We start from the raw sequence: 23,405 nt of genomic DNA, 5'->3' as shown, positions 1-23,405 counted from the left end.
TACTCACCTTCGCGAGTTTCTATATATCAAGAGGACTTTTTATTTACATCTTGACTAGGTGGGTTATTAGACCGGCCGGTGTGCGTATTACACGAAACGACCGGTAATTAAACTCGACCATGCCTATTTCGGCTTCGAGGAAGTTGTTGCCCGGCCCACGCCAGGAAAAAGATACAGCCAGTGGAGCCTCGTGTATTTATAACATTTGCTAGAATAGATATGTGGGACATCCTGAAAAATGTATGCCCACCACGGATGCCGTTTGGCAATACTCCAAAGTAATCTGCGTCCACGGTCAAACACGTTTTTACCGGTCAGCTAGTTACCAACGAAATGTCTCTTTTTCTCTTGCCGTCGTCATTTTCTCGGAAAGATACGTCCTTTCGTCGGACTGGCAGACACAGTTTCTCCATTCAAAGATACTTCTTTGCTGCACAGTGTGCCGCATTGTTCCCTTCGAAACACTCGAAGATCGTTGTAAAATCATTTGCCACGCATTCCCGAGTCAAGTTTCCCCTGTCTTGACGAGATAAACGTTACCACTTCGGTTGCAAAACGTATCGCCAACTACTTTATAAACAGTAGACCCGACTCGTATTCTAACGCGCGAAGCAACCATAACCTGCGCAATACATTTCCCCTTGATCTCTAAGAATATTCGCACAAATTCTATCTATCTCCCTCGGTTTATTTCTTCTATGTTTTTTTTTCTAGCCCGAGCATCTTGACAGGAAAAAGAAGAATAAGGATAAGAGATACGCCGGCGAAAAAAGCATCACTTTTCTCGCCGGTGTATGGTTCTCTATTTAGAAAAATCGAACGCCATTATGCAAAGAAGGTGAACCGTTTTACGGCCGGCCTATTAGTTAGCAGATAGTCGAATTTTTTGCCACGGAAAGACGAACGAACGATAAATAAACGTTGGAGGAAAAAGTAGAAGGGATAATTACTCGTATTCGGGCACGTATCGATTTCTCGCCAGTCGCTCTTCCTCTTGCTGCCGGTATTGCGAAGCCAGACGATGGTCGCTTTTGCTTCTCATGAGACCCGGTGATCCTCCGGGAGGTGCTAGACTGCTCGAGCTACCCAGCAATCCTCCGCTTCCGGTTTCTGGCTTGATATTCAGTTCGCCGTAACCGGCTACATGGAGGACCAGTTGGTTCGGATCGTGCGCCATTACAAAACGCACTCGCCGACTGTAATCCCCGGCTTCGTACTCGAAGTTCCTGCAACCAGGATCGTAAATTAGTCCGGGCTGTAACGAAATTTTTGCCTTTCTTGCCGAGTTACATTATTACGAGTCAGCTACAGGTTCCCGGGATTTAGTAAAAAGTTTCGTTTAACGAGGGCAACTTTCAGGAATTCTTTTCGACTTGGCGTGAGCACCGATCCGCTGCCAAGCAAATTTTTGTTAGACGGTTAGTTAATTCTCGCGGAAGTTGAATATTTGTTCCTGGGGAAAGACAAATAGGATTTTTATATCTCAGGGACATAGTACGTTTTAGGGAGTGGCTTTTGTATTTTCAAATCTCTTATCCCTTTCGAGGAAGTTGATAATATGGTTAAATTTGGAGAAATGATAAAACATAAATTTAGCTTAACTCCTTTGCGTTTTTGAAATATTTTCTACGTCCCTTGACACGTTTTAATTAGAACGATAAATCCGACTCCTTTCGAAATAGGTTTATCGTAGCATCGTGGTTAAATTTAGAAAATTAATGAAATACGAATTTAGTTTAATTCTGCTGCGTTTATTCCAAGTATTTTCCATCGCAATCCGTTTTCTGACTTTCCGTTTTCAATAAATTTCCGATATTCCGGGAAAATACGAGAAGACTACCCTCGACGCGCACGATTTCTCCTTTCAATTCTATGCTTCTTCTTTTCTTATATTATTAAAGGCAAGAATAAAATTGGAACAGAGAAATCCGAAGACTATAACACGGTTAAATTAATTATTAAGTTAGAAAGTAATTATTTACGCCATCTTTTCGCTATAAATAAACTTGTTTGTTCAACTATTTCGTTACCTGAGAAGTTAACAGAATTAACGAAAAGTGTTAAAGTTCTGAGAGTGTCTCGAACTTTCCCAGCCTTTGCATTTTATACGAAAAAGCTGATCTCTTGTTTGTGCCCTTGTTCGGCTCATACTTATCACGGTATCAAGGAGAGCTTTTAAATATTTCGCGGAGTTTCTTACGCGCGTCTCTCGTCCCTCCTATTCGGTAATCTTTTCTCCGCGAGAATAATAACCGCAACGGGCGAAAACAGGGAACACTGTTTGAAACTAAAAGGTGGTTAGTATGCTGCCGTGTCGCGTACGAAGTGGAAGGGTAAGCAGAATTTCGACAAGTTCGGAAGATGAAAGGTTCCATTTACATTATGCGCCGCGGAAGATCGAGTGTAAAAGTTATCTGGAGCCGTTGTGCATCTTGTTTCAGGTGCATGTCCATGTTTCGCCGTGGAAAAAGTTTCATGGAATATCGGAGAAGCAATTTGGAAAAAAAGGAGGCGTACAAACGTGCCACGTGCTTTCCATAAAATTGCAACGCAACTTTCATTATTTTTCGACCGCGGTGTCTGACTAGTGCAGGAATATTCTCCTTGGAGAATAATACTCTCGAAAGAAACCAGTTGATTAAATTGGATGATTAATTACGTTCTATCGGTGATTCGCGTCGTGATATTTCATTGTTTACAGTAAATTTGTAAATTGTCTTGTAGAAACGAACACGTTAAAAACGCGGATCACGCAAGGAAATATCTGAATCACATTTTTCGTTCTTCGTACGCGAACGCGCTTTTTTTTACCAAATGTTGTTGTCGAGTTCTCTTGAAATATATTTACGTCGAAAATATCGATTTCATATTTTAGATATTAGGCGTGCCGTTATTTCTTTTTTTCACGAAACTTGACACGTTTGTCATCTACTGCTAGACGACAATACGTTTGAATCGAATGCAAATGGTTCCTCTTTTTGACTACGTCATATTGAAATACGTGTATCCTTTTGCTCGTGATATTTTCATATTTCCCCCTGTAATCTTCAAATGGAACGAATTTTGTTACGCAGTGAAACGTTAAAAGGTTATTTTTAATGTATAGAGTCTTCAAAGAGTTCAGCTACTTTCTACGTTGCATTTCACTTCATATTCTCTACGTTAGCTTCCTCTACTCGCTACATCCACCGGCAAACTAATAAATACTTGGCCATTCACGATCTCGCAGCTGGCGAGTTAAAAAATTGCCGTATATCGCGTGAAAATGTCAAACACGCGCGCTGCAGATTAAACACTGAATGAAGAAAAATTAAGAGGTGGGAACGCAGATAAAAAAAAAAAAAAGAAAAAAAGGATGATTTATCATTTCATTGTCTGAATTATGTTTCACGGACCGCGTATGTAACCATGGGTTTTATTTCGTGAAAATTTATGGCAGAGGAACGCGTGTACGTGGCTGCAGGCATCGTGCGTCAAACGTACCGCTTATCTACAAAACGCACGGCTCGGCGTAAAATTTGTTGCTTCTTAATTGAACGTTGAGCGAAATGATACAGCGCGAACTTTTCGCGATGGAAGAAAACGAGAAACGTGGTAGTCGTAATTTAAGGGATCGTGGCCTGGTTTGACGATAAACTTGACGCTCGATAAAGCACGAAAAACGAAATACGCGTCTAGCAGATTGCCTTTTCGTGGATCAAATTTAAGGTACTTTATATTTCAAGGGGATCGTTATTCTCCGCAGAGTCCACAATGAATTTTCATGGGATCCAGGTCGTTTCTAGATTCTAACGACGCTTATAAACGATAGGAAACGAATTCCAAAGATCCTGGTCCTGTAAAATCCAAAATACTCCCGTCGTTCGATTCCCTTTAATGTCACTTCCATCGTGTCACTTCTACACCGATGAAATACAATTAAAACGCAACCGTGACGCGATTCGAACTAAATTCGTGTTTCGTTAGTTCTCTGTACTTAATTATATTGCATTCCAGTCCCGTTGGTTGCGAGTACCCTTAAAGGAAACTCCGCTTCTTTGATTCAACGAATTTTAATCTGAATTTCCGTGAGGCGTACTACGTGTTCCATAAATCCGGCGCATGCTTTTACAACTAAACAGACATTGCGAGGAATTTCCTTTTCGTAATACAAGCCATAAGGGCTTCCATCTGGTTCAAGGGTGGCTCGTTAAGGAAATACGGGAGATTAAATATCTTCGGTTTAGGGAGGAGGCCAAAGGAATCGAAATTTCCGCAAGAAAATATGAAGATCGATATTAGCAGGCAGGAAACTAGTGGCTGATTCTACGATATTTTCTAATTGTATGGGTCTCGAGAGAGGTCTGTGGCAAAAGAGAAGGAAAAAGAGAAGAAAGGAAATTAGATTAAAGGCGATGAGACGAACCTGATGAATTCCACCGTACGCAGGAAAAGCTCTTTTGTATCGAGGAGTTCGGAATCGTCCCATGGCACGTTTTCATTGATGTGAGCCTCCGCCAAATCGCAGTTGCTCTGGATATTCGCGATTTCCAATTCCAGATTCTCTTTGAGCTGAATCAAGCCTCTGAGCTCTGTGCCCAGGTATCGATCGACCTCGTTACGCAGATGTTCCGTGCGGTCTTTCAAAGCCTTGCTCAGCCTCCGATAAATCTCGTCCACCTCTTCCGCGACCGAGGCACAGTTTGTTTGTAGTCCCAATGTGTTTTTCTCTACCAAAGCCAGCGCGTCCTGCAACCTGTGCAGCCCCCTGCGTATCTGTAAACAGAATTTTTATCGAATCGATGGAATCGTCGAAAAAAGACAAAATCTTGCGCTCTCAATTTCTAGAAATTATTTCCTTCTCCAGAGATTTTCGGATATTCGAAAAGCCCTGTTTACGATGGAGCTGTGTTTAAAATGCGAGTATTTGTGCTTATATTATTTAGTGGATATTATATTATTTCCAATATTATAGATCCGACTATTTAAGATATTTGGAATACTATGTATATTAATTGGAACTTTATATTAGTTGGAATATTATATATTCGACACGCTGTAGATTTGGGTAATTAAAGTGTTTGAAATATTTGGAATGGTAACCTTCTCGATACGAAGTTCAACCGTCGCGTAGCGTATTGACAGCCTCGAGTCACAGCGATTGCGTAGCGTATTGTTGATTTTAGTTGTTGCTCGGTCGTGCGGATGCGTGTATCGAGTACGATCGACGCTCGTAACGAACAGGTAAAATATTTCTAGCACTATAGATTTCAATATTTATGATATTTGCGTTATTAAACGCTGGAGATATTAGACACATACGTTTAGCTTCTTTGAAAAATTATTCCTTTTTGACTCGATTTTGGAATATTTTGAAACTTGCGTCTCTTTATCACGAAATATCGAGATATTCGTATATTTGGAATATTTGAAATATTATATTATGATACATATATATTATATATATGGTGATTTTTGAGAAGCTAACTCTATGGCGAAGATGTCCAATGGAAATCATCTCCATTTCTCACTGTCGTGATTTTCCACTGACCGTCACATGGGGTGCGTTCTGTCTCACGTTCCCCTTAGACGCTGAATTCGCATCGCAGAGGAGAGTGCGTTTGTTTTGAATACATTAGGAGCGGGTAAATATACCGGCCGGTTATTTTTGCATTGCACATACATAGCACGTATTTGTACGTACGCGGTTATGTTGACCTGAATTCGCGGTATTCATCCCGATCGAATCTAGTTGCTTGGTACGCAACTCCATTTCAATATTTCCGGGTCTATCTAAAATTTCAAAACCACCTCACTCGACATAATCACCCCGAAACCGCGATTTCACTGGGTTGTTCGAGAAGTCGGGGAGGATTTCGGTGCTCCTCGTCGAAACGACTATTGTTACGCGAACAATGTTTAATGTTTAAATTTGTTGTGTCATGAACGCACACTCCGGCTGATGGAATATTTATGGGGAATTAAGTAAACACGAAAGGTTACTGGAACATCAAAAATTATCATTAAAATCTTTAAAAATCGTTATCTGATCCGAGACCTCGAATAACCTCGTAAACGTAATCTTGCAAATAGTGAAATCAGTTTATTCTTGTTTCGAACATTGTTGTTTGTATTTAAAATTCGCCCCGATATTTACGAACGAATATGTACGAGCGCGAGAATTTGCTTCGCGATTGTTCATCCATCATGACTCGTATAACCTAAGTCATCGTCGATTTGAAACATGTAGCCGTGTAATTCTTTCTAAAAATCCTTGAAACCTACAAGATATGCCTTCAAGCACACCTGCCATATTTTCAAATATCCGCTTGCAAACATCAATCAACATGTCTCCGACTATTGAAAGCGTTTAAATTAAAAATGGAGTAAGCAACGGATTGAAACGCTTGTTACGTCGTGTCTCGTGGACAGGGAGTAACCTAGTTTTTTTTTTTCTGTTTCAGGAATTTCCCGTTGAATTTCGTGGCAGATTTCCTGACGCTGCATAATGAATATCGCGCCAATCACGGTTCCTCTCCATTAGAAATCGATGATAAGGTATACAAGGATCTGCTCTTATTTCATCCGGAAATATTCTTCACGCGGCGCGCTCGTTTACAAGGTTCTATGAAATATTGAACGCGGCCGTTTCTCAAAGAACTGCCGCTGTACATTTTTATTAACGCGATAACATCGCGATCCTTAGTCAATTTCCATGACGTTGAAATTTAAGACGGCAAGAATAGAATTTAAGGCATTGCAGCGAGATTTTACGTTTACGAAATGAAAATGCTTTTCAAGTTGAACGAGCGGGCGCAGGAATGGGCGGACACAATAGCGAAAAAAGACGTTCTCGAGTATAGATCGGATCCTGATTATGGCGAAAACATATACCGAAGTTTCTGGAGGGACTTCCCTTATGAGATTAAACCGAAAGATCCGCTGGAAATGTGGTTGGTATTTTAAAGTTGCTATTTTAACTTATATAATTCAATCAGTTTACGGTGTATCGCGAAGATGTTCGAACATTTTTAGAAACTTTTTGCGGATATTTTACGTGTATTATAGAAAAGTTCTTAAAACGAGGCTCATGATTATATTAGTGAGATTCGAAAACAATCCGAATAAGATATTTAGCAGAAATACATATTTCCCAGAGATCATAAATATGTATAACTTTTAATTCCGTGATTCTAGAGTTTTTCAAGGGACAACCCAGTTAATAGATTAAATTTAAATGTAAAATACAACTTGAACTAAAAATTCCATTAAAATTTCGTATCATTTTTCAAAATATAATTTAACGAACGTTTATGCACGTTAAATAGAAATTTTACATTCGAGCCGAAAATTTCGCGAGGTTTAATTTTCTTGAATTTCTATTAACGTACATTCGTTATGGCAATTGAATTCACATTTGAAAGAAATAGCGAGTAATCGAGTGGATTTTTAATTGGTCCTTAGGTACGCAGAGGGTAACTATTTCAAATATGGTGTGTGCGATGTAAAAGATTTGCAATCTGTGCGTCATTTCACTCAACTAATTTGGAAGAATACGGAATCGATAGGTCTCGGATTGGCCAACGATGACAGCGGCAAATTTTACTTCGTTTGCATTTATTATCCCCCGGGCAATGTTGCCGGCGAATTCGTGGAAAACGTGTTACCACCCACTCAGGTACGTTGTTAACGCGTCCATTTCATACGTATAATTACGATGATTTCACTTAGCTGTTGTAACTTACAAATTCCATTCGTTGCCCCTCTCTCTCTATTCTTTTTCTAACAATTTATCGTACGGAATTTTGCGAATTCGCTGAGATGGGAGAGGAAACAGGTGGAAATGGGAATCGCCGGTGAAATCAGTGCGCGTCGTTAACCGATATAAAAGCGACTGAAAGTCACGCGGTGAAAAACGTATGACTCGGCACGTTTTTCCAACGACTAGGTAAAATCGAATCGCGTATGCCGAGTGGATGTTTGATCGGCTGGGGTGATCCTGAATTTCCGAATTTCGGCTGTGAATGTGAATAGAATGTGAAAAGAGAGAGAAAAGAAAATAGGGCAGGAAGGGAAGAAACGACAGAAACAGGGGAACGTGGGGAACGCAAGGAAGGACGAGGTGAGTGGGAGAGATAAAATATTAAGAAAGGAGGAAGAAGAGAACGAGGGAAAGGATAAAAGGAGGCAAGAATAGATAGAAGGACAAAGATAAGGAAACAATGGCTAAAGGCGAAGGAAAGAGAAGCAGAAATCGATCGCGAATCTACTCTGTACGATCTATTTTGAATCTTCATCAACATCAAACAGATTATTGCATTCCGATCTCCATTGATGTCCGGGAGTTTTTAATCGCCAGGGAAGCGGAATCAGCAAATTAGTAGAAATCGAAGGGCGAAGATAAAGGGATGGATGGTGTCCGAGCGTGAAATCGGTTTTCTCGCCTTAGCGAGTCGATGTTTCTACGACGAGATCTTTTTTTTGCACCCAAGTAGAGGCAGTCTGCTCGTCAGTCCTCCGTAAGGTTAATATCTTGGCCAAAAATAGATTTCCACGGAGTAAACAGGCAAGTAACGCGATTCTTTTTACGGCGAAAGGTCCGTGGTAGCGCGACGTATTCTTAAAAGAATTTCCACGTGAGCACGTGGCCCTTACGGCTTACCTGGGAATTGATGCGCGTGATTTCACGCCTGAGGATGTCCATGTGAGCGTCCTTGCATTCAGGGCAGCACTTTTTCTCACAGTGGACGCAGAGGGAGCAGTAGCTCTTCTCCGAACAAACGCCGCAACGTTCCATTGTTTGACCGCTGGTCGGGTCTGGTAGCTCCCCAGTGATCTCGATGTGCAATTCCAAGAATCTTTGCAGGGTCACGTTGGTCGGGAAGGCCTGTACACCCTGGCGACAATACGAGACAAGTTAAAACCGCGCTGCGGTCTCCCTTAATGGAATAACCATGATTCTCCTTCGAAATGAAACGAAAGAAATTCCAAACAGAAGGATAACTTTGATCTCGGAGTACGGCTTTTACCTGAAATTGAATTTCATACGAGAACTGTTTCTAGACCGGATTCCTTCGTTCTGCCCTTCTTTTTTTCTCTTTCTTTTTCTCTCCTGTTCCCATTTATTCCCGTTTGTCGTTCGTGTTCGCTCGCATCGTCGCTTTTAATTAAGGACAATTGTGTTACGTTTGACGCCGAACGGTCGGTTACCACCTTTAGGGTGGGAAGAAACTGAGACAAATGGTTGGCGAGACGCGTTAGATGAAACGCGAAACTTTATCCAATTTTGCGAGGGATACGCCGTCGCGGTGGCTTCGTTGAATAAAGATGAGGCCACACATTATACATTGTTAAAGCAAAAACCTCGTACGCTGGTATATTTAATTTTGCGCGTGTACATCTGTGTTTCGCGAAAGTCTTGCTTTGTCCCGACCAGCTTACTTCTGTGTTTCTTTTTTGATTCACTGCTGACGTCAAACCGCCAGTTTCAGAGAACGAAGCAAACGAATCCTAATTCGCGAAATCGATATCCGTTTTTCTCTCGCTTTCTCGAGTTTAGGACGAGCAGGAGACCAAGATGTAACCTCTTATAATTGCTTTTGTTCTCGCGAACTTGCGCGAGAACTATAGAAGCCGCGGTCTGTCGACAACGTCGGTCGCGAAAACGTGGTTAAAGAAGTAATAACTTTTTAAGGAGCAGGAAAGTCTCGAAAGTTAATAGTCTCAACATTGGCGCGTAGTTTTAACTTTGTTTGTTAAATCTTTGGAGAATTGATCGCTCACCTGGTAGGGTATACGATGTTCCGCTCGACATTCTGGACATTTCACTTGTCGACGCACGTAGTCAACGAGGCCATCCATGCACGGTTCCATGCAGAAGCTGTGCTGGCATGGCAAAAGCTTCGGGTTCCTGTACCGGTCCAGACATATCGCGCACGTTAGCAGTTGCTCGAACTGCTCCATGCCTGCGAAATACGAGAAAACACTTGTTATTTCTTCTGCTTTTTATTCAAATCCGTTTGGCTGTCGCAGGGAATTTTATCAAAACGTTTATTGAAGATTATATTTTGTTTCTTTAATTTTGCATTTTAATAATAGATGATTATTTAAACGATTTAACAAGTTATTCGAGAAACGTTGAATTCGTTTCGATGCCAAATTCAATAAAAAGAATTACGTATAATTTAAAGTATCACGGTTACCTTGATCTTTTACCGAATAACAAGTTTCCTAGATATTTTGCATTTTTGCAATTTATCCCCAGCTACGTGGAGATCGACTTTTGTAGGAAATATTTTTTTGATCAGATTAGTAGAATCAAGTTGAAATTAATCTTAAAGCGTCACTCCGGTAGCCAATTTGTTAAATATATACAAAAGACGTAGCGTTTGTAACTCGGTGAAACAAGGGAGATCTCGTTATATTAAAAGAAAATGTTTTTAGTCGGGCCGCGTCACAGGTTTAACCAATTTCCGGTAAAACATTCGCAAATCTTACGCCACTCCCTGAAATACAAAGTGATCGTCGTCACAACTAATAAATAGTTCGAACGTGTAATTCGTAGTCTGTTGCAATTCGAGATTTCTATTGTGCCAAGTCGTTATTTATCCTGTCTGTTTGCTAAGAAACGTTATGTTCTCCAAGGAATATTTTCCTTTCGCGATTCAACGAATAGTCGGATTACGAGGAAAATCCTAATTCCCTCTCTCTATCTCTCTTTCCTTAATCCTCTTTCTTTTAATCTCTTTTAACGAACGCGCTTTCCTTAATTCTGCGTGACACACCGACGCACCGGTGGCCAACAAGACAATGTCAAGTTCTTTTCGAGGAGTCATTGCTCTTCTATTTCGAGACCCGGTGTATCATCGACGAGAAGTTGTTGCCCGAGAGATGGGTAAACCGAGAGGGTGTCCCTGTGAACTTCGTGCGCTGCAAATTGGCCTGAACGACGACTCGGTCTTGTAATTAGCCGAGTGGCTTGGCAGCGACCGTTTCGTATTCTCGTTCATCGGTCCGGTTCAAAATTCACCGCTCGATTTATGGCGGTGATCGCGGCACAGTTTCGAAAGTAGCCACCAAATCATCGAAAGTACTCCACTTTGATTGGTACAACGTATGAAACTTTAGATTGCCACCACGTTTTCATTCGCTTTCAACGTTGATCAGATGCAATCGTGTCTCGAGCCAAGTAAAATAACGCCTGGCCTACAGATTTTTCAATATCATCAGCTTATTAATATCCGTCTATTCTCATTCGTGACATTCGTCGCGACGTTCTAATATCGTTCTCCGTTATCCTCGTTTAGAATCACTCAAAGGTCGAGATCAAACAGTTGTCATCTATCGCCGTTTTTCGTATGTGATTTCTTCTATGGTTATCTCCCGATAACCGAGTTTTACAAAATCGAGTTTTAACTAGGAGCGCGTATCCATTTGTAAATATATAAAATAATCTTTATTCGTTTCTAGACTGTGGATTTTCATGCATTTACGTGGTATCGAGATACGAAATATATACAGAATATACGGAATATTAAGAAATGTAAAGAATATTCAAAATGAAGTAGTTTCATTATAATATTTGACAAAATAAACTCTCCTACCTAGGTTCCGTGTTTCCACCTGTTCTCATGTAAATATGAATGTACATAAATACCTACGGTCTACTTACCTATGGTTTGTACCTTTTTATTTTTCAAGTAGCCGTAGTTATTGAATCTTGCGACAAAAGTAATCCAAGCTGTATTTTATCGACACTCTCGTCGTAAAAGTGATGAAAAGTAATTAGCGATGATAACGCGAATCGTTATTATATGGAATTTTATTTCGAAGCGATCGTGGCTGTGAAAGCTGGCGATAATTTCCTCGGTAGATTCTGGCTCGTCTTCCAATCGACTCCCGAACGACATCGATGAAACGCGGGTGGGTTAAATTTAAAATCCGGCTACACGCGCGTACAGCCACAGCGAAGTATCAGGGATTATTTCAAAGTAGTTCTCTCAGACACGCACGCAGCCGACGATCGGAGCCAAATTCATTTTGGCTTTCGCAACATTCGGAATACGTAGAGGCGACGTCGAAGGCCGCGCCAACGACCAATCAGCTTCTCGCAGAAGTCACCGCACTGGAAACAAGCGGCCACATTAGAAAGCATTGTTACTCTTAGACGAACCACTTGTTGATCTTAAAGCGAATTCTAGGGTGCAACAGGCGGCTAGATGCTATTGTATTAGCAACTTTCTGGATGGCGGGGGCCAGCGGCAAGCAGAATGTTAATCCTGACACCTAGCCGGAAGCTAGCTGCTGACTTAACCGGCTTCCGTGGATCTGCGTTTATTTTGACACCAGTCTTGTCACGATGTTCGCCTCCTTTGCACGATTATCTTCTTGCGCTCGCCGACACGAATAAGAGATTATTTCAGTAGATCTGTCCTCTGCATAGTCAGACCTGTCGTCCGACCGAGTTCTCTTCGACCGAGTTCCGTTCGACCTCGTTGTTTCCGTAAATTTGTTTCTTCGGTTGCTTGAGATCCAAAGTGTATGGTATTTTTGGCGATCGTGTTTGTTCAGCAGGCAACAAAGCGCAAGGACCGAGCTGCTCTTGCTCACGGGAAAATTCGGTGGAAAATAGAAACGTTCCGAGAACGAGACAAAGAGTGAATGGATTTACGTATGCATGTTGGAGGATGAAAAGTTCTCGCCAACAAGGAGAATTGTACGAGGTGTAGCGTATACTCGGAAGGTCAGGAAAATTCTTTTTTAGAATGTAAGAAGCGCAAAGTCCAGCAAGTTCTTCCGATTAACCGTTGATGACGCGTCAAAAGACGCGCACAGATGCACGTGGCGCGTTATTATTATATTTTCGCGCCAAGTGCGGTCGAATCGTGTCGCTGATTCAGCTCTTTCCTTTGTCTGCTTGAAATTTCCACCGAATATTGTGGGCGTATTTTGAACAGCCCACACGATCCAAATTCTCGTTTACTTGATATTTAAATACCTGGTTTGTTTGGCGCGGCGCATGCAGCGCGTGAAACGCGATATTTCTATTCATTTATTTTCACGATTCCTTCAACTCTACTATATATATATATTTGTCAAGCGAGACTGTACGAGATTCCTTCGAAATTCTAGAGAATATTCGTCGATCGAAGCGAAGGAATGCCTAATTAAATGTAGCAGCGTTGTAAACTATAAATTAGCGAGCAGTGCGACGAAGCGATAACAATGACGATGCGAAACGATTGTAAGGAAGACGTCGAGAGCGCGCTATCCTACGTTAGAAAAGTATTTGCGCTCAGGAACATTGAATTTGCTCTGTCTCGTTAGTCGTCCTGGATTCCGATCTGCATTCAACAAAACCGCGCGTCAAATTTTCTGAAAATTATCGTCGTTCTAGCGGAGCGAGTCGTATCGCATCGGAAGCGTCTCTTTGTAACAAGCAAAGACAGAGAACACCTACCAGCAGGGCAGAGAATTCGGTTTATTTCATATTCGTGGAGTTTGCATACGTACCCAGAGAATTATACGTTCAACTCTCTCCCTCTTTCTACGGAACTTCAAAGCGTCGGCATAAAACAAATCCGAGTCCGTTTCTTTCCTTCGAGCGAAAAACAAGGAGGAAGAAAAAAGCAGGGAAAATAAAGGGATAAGAAAGAGAACGGTGGTAAGAAAGAAGAAGAAGAAAAAAAAACGGGCAACTGTTATCGACGAAACTTCGTTGCTCGTGGAAGGAAACTTTGCCGGAGACTTTTCTCCTTGGAACGAAGGAAGTTTAAAAACGTGCACAAAATGCTGTATTCACACGCGACACACTGCCAATGACGTTCTTATCGATCCATTCATGAACGCTTCCAGTGTTTTCGTTGCTGTGCAGAAGAATCGCGTGATCCTCGAAAAGACGAGAACTTGGTAAAACGAAACTTATATAGTTGCACTGTCGGTTTTCACGAGATACTGAGACACACAGGGATCAGCGCGTTGCTGGAATCGGTTGGTCCAGGGTATACTGACACTTTTCGACGTCAGTGGCCAGACTTACGCTAGCGAAGCGGGTGCTATACTTAGACGGAGACCTTCGATTTCCGGCGGTATGTTTTCGACGAGAGATCCACGCAAGAAACACACCGGGACTTTGAGAATTCACGCACGCGTGCGTGTTTCGTCGATGGACTCGCGCGTGCTACACAAGCTTTTCTCTTCTGAACGAGACTGGCCACTCGAGACAGAGAGAGACGAAAATTTGGTTTCGATCGTGAGACAGAGAGTAGAGGGAGAATACTTGGTTGCGTGAACGATCGAGCGAGAAGAGACAAAAGAGACCTTGATGTAAATATAACGTGTCTTTTGGAATCGTTGGTTTAGAAAATATCTGCCTTTTCATCTTTATTCTTAAAAGCTCGGTGTTTCGAGTTAGTGTGGGATCTGAAGAATGTAGTATAGCGTTTCGGCGATATCGTCGCTGTTACATTGTCTTGACGTAAATCTAACGCGTCTTTCGAATCGTCGTTTTAGAAGAGATATTTCTTTTCATCTTCGCATCGAACATCTCGATTTGAAATAAAGCGAAGAATCTTAAATATACGTAGCAAAGTTTCGATCGTATCGTACGTGTTAATCCATCGGTGTAAATTTAACGTAAACTCTGAATTCGTAATTTTTCAAAGTATCTATCTTTTTATCCTCGTGTCGGAAACATCAACGTGAAAATTTTAATATTAAACGAAACGTGAAATTTTAACGATCCAGTAAAGTTTCGATGGCAACGGAACGTTTCCTATACGTTGGAAAGGAATGGTTTCACTTTGGTTCATCAGTTGTTATTAAATTGGCCGATAGTAGCCGTTGTCAACGGTAGACCAGAATTCCCTTGTTGAATGTCGTTCACTCTAGATTACCCGCGACAATACCGGATTTGATTTCTAATTTGCAATTGTCCGTTTTGTAGCTGCGGATTGACGAGACGGGCGTAACGAGCGCCATTTAATAAAGCCTTCTGTTTAACGCCAGCATTAATATGCATTTTGTCGTTTCGCTGTAGATCGATGGAAATTCCTATTCAATTTCCCGTCACGACCCGCATCGAAAATCAATAGGCAACGGTGAAAGTGGACCATCAGTCTGGTTATTGTTATTTTTCCGCGTCTTTAATTATATCGTTCCCGATTTAGAAGGAATTCGATATATCTGCGCGCGAGCGTCCGTGTATGTATGTGTGTGGAAACGCATATTCGTCGCCTCGTGATCTATGACTTATTTATTAACGCGTTAACACGATTCGATAAATTTAGATGACGAATTCACATCGCAAAAAATAATTGAATTAATATTTTCTACGTTGTACAATTTTTGGAACATTCTCGCGAAATCTATTTCGTTGAATCGTACTTTCTATATCATCGTGATTGTCAATGACGCCTTTCGTATTTAATGGCTCGTGAAAATATTTGGACGTTTACCATCGAAGAATTGTATAATATGTATATGACGGATATCAGAGTTGCCAGCGGATTTGGAAACAGTCGTATTCGTTTCTAAAGTATAGAAGACGAAGAGCGACGAAACTAGTTTAACGCTGATTAGAAATTATAAGTTAACCCGTTCATTGCGATTAAAGTTAAAACGATGCAACGGCATGCACGACGTCAGCCGTGAATCGATATCAATTATATTCAATCTGGCTGCAGGCCAAGCACCGAGGCCAATATTAAAGGCTAATCCAGATGATCGGATACAGTTGCGCCAGGAAAATTTTACTGAATTGCCTTCCTAACGGACTCTCGTTTTCCATCCGTTTGTACGATCAACTGGAAAAACCATTTTAATACCGCTACCCAATTGATTCAAGTAGCAGAACGATATTACAACGCTGTCATAACTTTCATTTCCTTTTCTTATTATAACTTAACTTTACTGATCCTCTTTCGTTTGTCATCATTAAACCTAATCAGTCTGGCGTAACTAAGGAGAGAATCAAACATTCGTCGAAGACGTTGATAATTCTTTTTCCAAAGCAACAGAGAAAGAGCAACTTTTCCAACTTTGTGCATTTATAACACGAGTTTGCATAAATATCCGACGTCTATTTCGAAAATCTCTTGGCATAGTCTTACAATTTACGTTAAAAAATCTGCACGATTCCATCCTCGTTGAATAACGTTGTTTGCCAGTGGAACGAAATTTACCGTTAGGATAGTTGTTACGAAGTTTTGACTAGAACAGAAAAAGTTGTCGTCCAGAAATAGTGACATTAGCGAGAACGGGTTGCTGATCGCGATTCTATGCTCCTATTAGCGTCTAGCATCGGCACGAAAATCCATGCTAAAGTTAGCCACGTTAGGCACGTTCTCGATTCTCCAGCGCTGCGTATTCTCAGGCAGAGCTCTCAGAATAGCTCCGGCAGTATGCTGCTTTTCTTATCGACCTGTGCTTTTCTCTAGTCGGCAAGACAGCTTTCTACACGAGAATTTACCAGGTGGCTGTTTTAAGTCGGCAAAACTCGGTCGGAGATTGTACGAGGTCGATAACTGGGAATTTTCTTACCTAGTGGTGGCACTCTTGTTACGATGAATGAGATCACGAACGAGAAAAAGGATGCTCCGAGAGTTTGTCTAATTAAATTCATTGTGGTCTCGGCACGCTGTATAAACGCTAACAACCATTATCTTCATAGTAAGAAACGTTTCTTTTCAATTTTATGATTGCTTTTCTATTTTACAATTTCCGTCTTTGAAGAGTTAAAAATACCTTAAATACTCTCATAGATGGAATTCCATCCCATGCAAATCTCCTTTTACTTATCCTATCGCAGAGATATACAACGATCGCAAACAATCTTTCTTTCATTCGCTACTCAAGTATAATGGAACGTTCGATTCTACTTGTTTCGCTTCGTGAAACTCTTACTCTAAGAATATATCACGAACTTTTATTCCCGATAGCCTTAGAAATAACGGATAATCGTTACTCGCAAGAAGAATGGAGTACCGAAGGAAAGAAACATAAGTGAGTTTGATCGTTTCGGTGAAACAAATTCGTATCCACGATCACCGTGTTCGCAAATGAACACGATCGTTAAATGAAAATTGCTCATAACGCGGTCGGAATTTCATTTGGTCCAGTGAAAAATTTATGGAACGTCTATGACGGCGTTTATCGCGCGACATTGCAATGATAGATGTATTATCGAGCATAAAAAGGTTATCGCGGTATTAAATTCATTGTATCCTTTTATCGGTGTCACGGTTATATTTAATCGTATCACGATACGTTTACAAATCCGACTGGCGGGTGTTATTCCTGTGTAACGTATTTCCTGTCGTACTAAAAAAAAAAAAAAAAAAAAAAAAGAGAAAAAACGTCGATTCGTGTTGCCGGTTGTTTGCTTCAGTTTGTACCAAACATGTTCCCTCAACCGAACTCGTCGATAAATTGCCGTTGATACTGCGTTTCTTTCTCATTATGCGTAGTCGCGTGTTGTTACCATCCTCGTACGATGCCAAGATATAATTATCAGGCAAATTCAGCAAAACGAGGGCGAATCAAATACAGTGAGACAGTGTCCGTTTTCGTCGTCGTGATAACACACATCCATTATCGATTGTTAAATATTCCTCGCAGCGTGCGAAACGCCGGCAGTGGAAAGCCATTGAAACGCCGAGGAATCGAAACAGTGGCCGCACCACCCGCTTCAGCCAGTCTATTTAACGTAACAAAACTATGTCTATTTATCAGTATCGACGAACCATTGTTCGCCCACCGTCTGTTTTAACCAGCTTCTCTCTATCGATTTCCCTTGGCCGAGGAAAAAAAAAATTCTCTGCACGTCTCGTATTTTGTTACCCTTTCTAGCTTTTCTAATTGACAAATGCTCGGCCCCAATGTAGTCCCTAGCCAGGATAAATCTATATGAATTTTTCCACTGTCAGTCGACCGACTGAAAGTACCTTCGCCACTAGCTTTAGCCCTCACTTCTCCTTTTTGTTCATGTTTTCCCCAGTGTATTCTCGCGGCTCTCCTTAGTTTTCCCGCTACTTTTTTCTCCCCTTCCCTTTGTCGTTCCGGTCGCTGTTTCGTAGTCACCCTAAACTTTCCTGATCCCCGTTTTGTCTCTCTTTCTTTCCTACATGATTCTGTCGATAACGCGTTGACACGTGACGAATGGCTTGCTACGCGCGTGACTTTCATCAATTATCGGCTGAATTTGTGAAACACCAAGAAAAATCATTGTTTCCGTTCACGTTATGGGAAAATTTAGTAACGTTAAATATTTCGTTTTTACATACAGTAGATTGTCGAATGTCTGCTTAGTTTACAAGATTCAATTTTTTCGTTGTCTAAATCTCAGTGTCGTTTCAACAAAGAAAAATGTTTGGGATGATCTCTGTGCATAAAATTGGATCGTGAAAAATCGAAGAGCGCAGCCGATTAATATATTCTAGGTCGATCGATAGTTGATCATAGTACGTGAATTTCTTTAAATTTCATAAAATTCTAGCTTCTTCCCATCTGCTTCTATGTACCAGTTGCGTCAGAATTTTCAATGCTGGACGGTAGGTCGACCGTAACTCGAAGCTTTCGCTCGGAGGATTAGAGTTCTGCCAGCTCACGTTTTATTCCTTTCGAGTAGTCTCTTCTAATTTCATACGTCGTCTTAAACAGTCGTTTCGTGATTCCGTTCTCCTTCACTTTGTTCGCCTAATCTGCCGTTAAAGTTATACCGTTACGAGGGATAACGTGCTAAAAAGTACGGTGCAACTTCTTTTACGGCCACAGAATTAGCGCGGTGAGGCACGTCCCGAGTGTCTAAAATTGCGAACAACCATGCTCGAGGACACGGCAGAGCGATAGTCACGAACTGCGTGTTCATATTCGCATGGCACAGCCGAGCCTCGTAATTGCGTTGTAAAGTTTCGCCCGAGCCATTTCGTTTCCACAATTGCTACCTTTTATGAGATATTTCGTTCAAATAATGACGTTTACCTTTTTCACCCTAAGGGCAAGAGTCTATACACGTATCTCGGAGGCGCGTCTCATAGATTTCCAATTCTCCTCTGGAGAAAATATTTTTTCAGTCAAATTCCACATTGAAATTTTATCGTGACGGTTGATCGATAAAAAAAGCTAGTTTAGAAAACGGATAAATGCGTCGTCTCTTTGCCGAAGCAAGATAAACACCAGTTAGGTAATGTTTGTTTTTCTTTAGTCACGCGAATCCATTCAGCTTTGCGACGAATCAGAAAGCTTTTCCGTGACATTCAAGAGCAGGAAGTCCTTTTACCTTTGGGAAAACTGGACGCTATCCGTCCACGGCGAATTGCCCACGGCGCGCCGCATTATCATTGTGCAACAATCGTACAGAGAAACGTATTATTTGAGAACATCGCGCTGTCCCAATGAGAACACGCTCTTATCGTTCTCATTTCTGCCACTGTTTCATTATAGGAGTCAGCCGATTTGGTGGAAAATTCTGGAAATAGCGAGTCGTAATTTAATCGGTTTACTTCGTAACAATTTTCGAACAATTTCAAATAATTTCCCTTCACGCGAATCCACGAAGAATTCTGGATATGAAGAGTCTAAATTTAGTCGGTTTACTTCACAACTTTACCTCGCAAATTTTCAAACAATTTCAGGTAATTCCTTTTCGCACGAATCGACCAGGAATTCTGGATATGAAACGTAGAGACGCGAACGACTTATTCTCAAATTATTCTCAGATGATTTCCCTTTCTATCGCTTGGTCATTCAATTTGGTGAAAAATTCTGATAATGAAAAATCGAAACGTGGATATCGTATTTAAGAATAATTTTCGTACGATTTCACACGGTCTTCGTTTACAAATTTCTCTTCCACTTGATCGGATATTTGTCTAAATATCTATCTTATTAGGATAAGCTCTGTGTTATGCTTTCGTTGTTCTGTTACTATAGTCTAACGACGTTTGTCAAGGGATATGTCGAGTAGTTTATGAAGAAGGATGCTTGTTCCGGATGCTGCTTTTGCTCCCGTTGTCGTCCAGGAAGGTGATTTAGCGGTTGCGACGTGTGCAAGCGCAGCGTGTTTTCTAATGAAATTATTGAGAAAGAACGGAGCGAGAGCGATACCCACGAAGAAAACTGTCGGAGGATCGAGTAACAAGATCAGCGGAGCGTAACTTAATTCTGTGTGTTTACTCGCTATCATGTGAAGACAGTGGATCTAAAAATCTCTGGCTTAATCTCGCGCGGAATATATGACTCTTATAGAATATTTTGCCCTGTCCATTATTTATTATACCAGCCGTCGCCTATAGTATGAATAATTTCGAAATATTTCCAACATTCTCGCGAAGTTATTCGCGCGATAAAAAACTGAAATTTGACAAAAGCGTCCGCGGCGAAACAATGGTCGAAAAGCAGCAGCGGCGTTGATTTACGTGTCGGTCGGGCAATTTTTTCAGCTTCATCCCGTGGCAATGTGTGGCCTCGATGTTGCTACAATAAGAGTCACTAGCTCTCGTTTTTTCCACGTCGTTTCTTTCTCCGTTATATATATATTTTTTCCCTTTTTTTCTTTTTTACGTGACTGGTTGATAACAGAGGTCGAGCAATATTTTAAAGCACGTCATAGCGTTTTGCGCGTCAGCGTGGCAAAAATCACGGCGTTAATATAAAAATTCTAACGCCGTTTCTTTTTGCATCCCTTCGCCTACCCTCTGTCCTCCCTTTCCTCCTTCTCCTACCCATTTTCCTCTATTCTTTGGCGAATCTGCGAAAATCGTGCTTGCACGCGTGTTGCACATCGTCGGCACCGCAACCACGTTCGTGTAAAAAACCACTATCGCGTTTACAACGACGCAGCCGTGTGCACGTGGGTTGTAGATTTGCGAGCACCGCTTCTGACCGCGAAGATCGTGTCGCAATAACAAAACGGAGGAGATTTAAGGCTTCTTTGGCCGCATTGTTTATCGCGTTAGAGCTACGTTCTTCCGTTGGCAACGGTTCAACGATGTTTGTTCGTCTCTTTCTCCAGAGCCAGCAAATAGGAGCAAAAGTCGCACGGTTCTATCGGACGATACAGCTTGTTTGCACTTGGACGAAGATAATTTCACGTCGACCAAGACAACGGGCCCGACTGTGGGCGGACTTCGTTAGGAGGTAGCTCGTAATTCGAATAATTAGAATTCGCGTCTGGATTTCTGTAATATTTCATCATCGGTGCTTCCGATTCAACCAGTCTGATTTATCTAAGTTTCCCCGGCGAAACGACCTTTAAATCGAACAATTTATGCGTTCCTCGAAGCCGAGAACACTGTATTCTTTGTTCTTATTGTCTGTCTATTTCTTATCGCCGGAGAAAGTATCGATACGATGGCGTAGAACAGGGCACACCTTACGGATATCAATGATTTTGAAATATGGCGGGTTGAAAATCATAGCGAGGCAAGTGAAGTAAATTTAGACGCGTGTTTTGCTGTTAAAAAGTAACGTTCATTTAATTTCGTAATTAATCGGCTTTTTACGTTATTCTCTGTCGCGATACGTTTCAACGAATTTGAAAAACCATAACTTCTACCAATATTATTATACGAAAAAATAGCAACGGTGTGACTTTGTTCGCGTGACTCCATATAATAACGAAAAAATTGGATAAACTATCCAGGTAGCTGGACAGTCAGTAAGTTACGATCGACGTTCGAACGAATGTTAAATCGATAGGAGTTCGTTAGGCGATAGAACGGTTCTCTTCCACCTTCTTCTCGTCCCCCCATTTTTCCTGCATATTCGCTGAATAGAATTCGTACCATCGTCCAATGTTTAATTACGAGAAGACGTTCCAATATTGACGTTGTTCGACGCGCCCGATGTCGATGAGTTTCCAACAATGGGATCTTATAACTTCCGCGTATAATTTCCGTGAAAATGATCACGAGTTCGAACTTGAAATCTCAGACAATGGGGGACGAAAGTTGCGGAACGATATTCCGAAGTAATATGCGCTCTGTATAGACCCTCCTGCCAGCTGTATAATCTATAAGCCACCCTTTGTACTTGGCAGCTGCGTAAGACTGGTCCACGAAACAACGTTAAACAGCTTGGTGATAAAACTCCATAAAACTACCCTCTCCTTAAGAATCTATATATCGATCGACGAGTCGATATTCAGAAGGCGAAAGGCTGCCAGGAACGTTGATTTATCGTCGGTTACACGATGTATACGTTAACATCTTGAAGTATTCGGACGTTTGCAAACTATTGCAGATATCTAAACGATATACTTCGAGCGAAACTCTTCGATTTAATTTTGGCACGTGATATTATTTCAGACAATAGCATGAAGATAGTGGATATTAATGAAACAGATAGTTAATATTTGTTGCTTATAAACGAAAGATTAACGATTAAAGTTGGACGAAAGTCGATCTTCTGTAGAGAGATTCGAGTTAAGTGACTTGAAGCGTGTTTATTCGCTTCGGTTTAAATTTGGCAGACCATTTGATCGCAAGTTTGATACCAAGTATCTAAATACTTGTAACTTCTGCAGGAATACCGCGAGCACGAGATTTAATTAACGTCGCGGACTGTCGAGAAGTCGATTAAAAATTTTTTTCAACCTGCAATCCATGTCCTTCTCGCGGAACTTTTAAATGGCTTTTTAATTGAATTATACGACGGATAGTTAATTAATTTCTTAGAAAAAGCCACGACGATCGGGCTCCTGAACGCAGCCGATTAATCGAACCGTTCTTCATCATAATCGGGCGGAAACGCTGTGGCACAGAGACGCTCGAGTTTCTCCAGGCTCTGATCTCCTTCTTTGCAATTCTAATATTTCTCTTCCATCGTTGGTCCCTTAATTACGCGCTTTGTAAATATTTTACCGAGAGGATCGAAAGGAAATCAGAGATTAAGGATGGATAAAGCTGGAAACATCGATTGTACCGGTTGATCTTAATTTTTTAGTCACCGTCTGTCGAGTTTCGGTGTCCGTTGCAAGTTCCATCGGCCGTGGAACGTTTCCAGCCGAGATACGCGTTGATCGTCGATTTATATTTGACTGGGGCGCACATTACCATGGAGTTTTTCAATTAATTCGATGCCATTATACGGCTGGTCTTTATTCAGAGCCGGGTAGAAGTGGGTCGTAGGTTGGTGGTCGACAATACAGCACTGCCAGAATCAGAACTATGCCGAGTCAACAAAGAGATAATCATCGTGCTTCGCATTGTTAATCTTAATTAACGCGGCGGCGTAGATCAGGAACACAATATCGTAAGAAGTTCCCGCGTTTTATTCCAACGAAATTGCGGGACAGGGTTTGAACTTAATTGGACGGAGCCACCTCATTCGTGAGACCACCTCGAGGCTAGAGGTGATCTCGAATAAAATGAAATTTTTTTCTTTTCTTTACCGTCGACGATGAGAAAAGAACAGAAGGCGGCTGGCAG

General features: G+C 41.4%; 2 protein-coding genes across 10 annotated transcripts in view; one reads left to right on the top strand and one right to left on the bottom strand.

The window, feature by feature from the left end:
- Positions 1-23,405, bottom strand: part of tn (tripartite motif containing protein thin) — a 56,278-nt gene that overhangs the window by 18,678 nt on the left and 14,195 nt on the right. For 7 of the 9 annotated variants that reach the window (XM_076622520.1, XM_033343886.2, XM_033343887.2 and 4 more), the window contains exons 3-6: positions 9,763-9,944; positions 8,642-8,875; positions 4,406-4,755; positions 951-1,226 (exon numbers count right to left, since the gene is read on the bottom strand). In XM_076622520.1, the coding sequence (XP_076478635.1) occupies positions 951-1,226; positions 4,406-4,755; positions 8,642-8,875; positions 9,763-9,942 (1,040 nt within the window). In that variant the 5' untranslated portion in view covers positions 9,943-9,944. Of the gene's footprint in view, positions 1-950; positions 1,227-4,405; positions 4,756-8,641; positions 8,876-9,762; positions 9,945-11,650; positions 11,991-13,491; positions 14,169-23,405 lie in introns of those variants that run through there. The other 2 variants (XM_076622524.1, XM_076622525.1) reach the window with 2 other exon arrangements.
- LOC117153186 (uncharacterized) overlaps positions 6,800-23,405 on the top strand; it is a 51,115-nt gene continuing 34,509 nt past the window's right edge. Inside the window, exons 1-2 of the mRNA XM_076622531.1 lie at positions 6,800-6,932; positions 7,444-7,657. Of these exons, the coding sequence (XP_076478646.1) occupies positions 6,928-6,932; positions 7,444-7,657 (219 nt within the window). The 5' untranslated portion in view covers positions 6,800-6,927. The remainder of the gene's footprint in view (positions 6,933-7,443; positions 7,658-23,405) is intronic.

This window comes from Bombus vancouverensis, chromosome 11, assembly GCF_051014615.1.
Source record: "Bombus vancouverensis nearcticus chromosome 11, iyBomVanc1_principal, whole genome shotgun sequence".
Lineage (NCBI taxonomy): Eukaryota > Metazoa > Arthropoda > Insecta > Hymenoptera > Apidae > Bombus > Bombus vancouverensis.
Note: the sequence above shows the minus strand (reverse complement) of the source record. Positions and strands in the feature narration are given on the sequence as shown.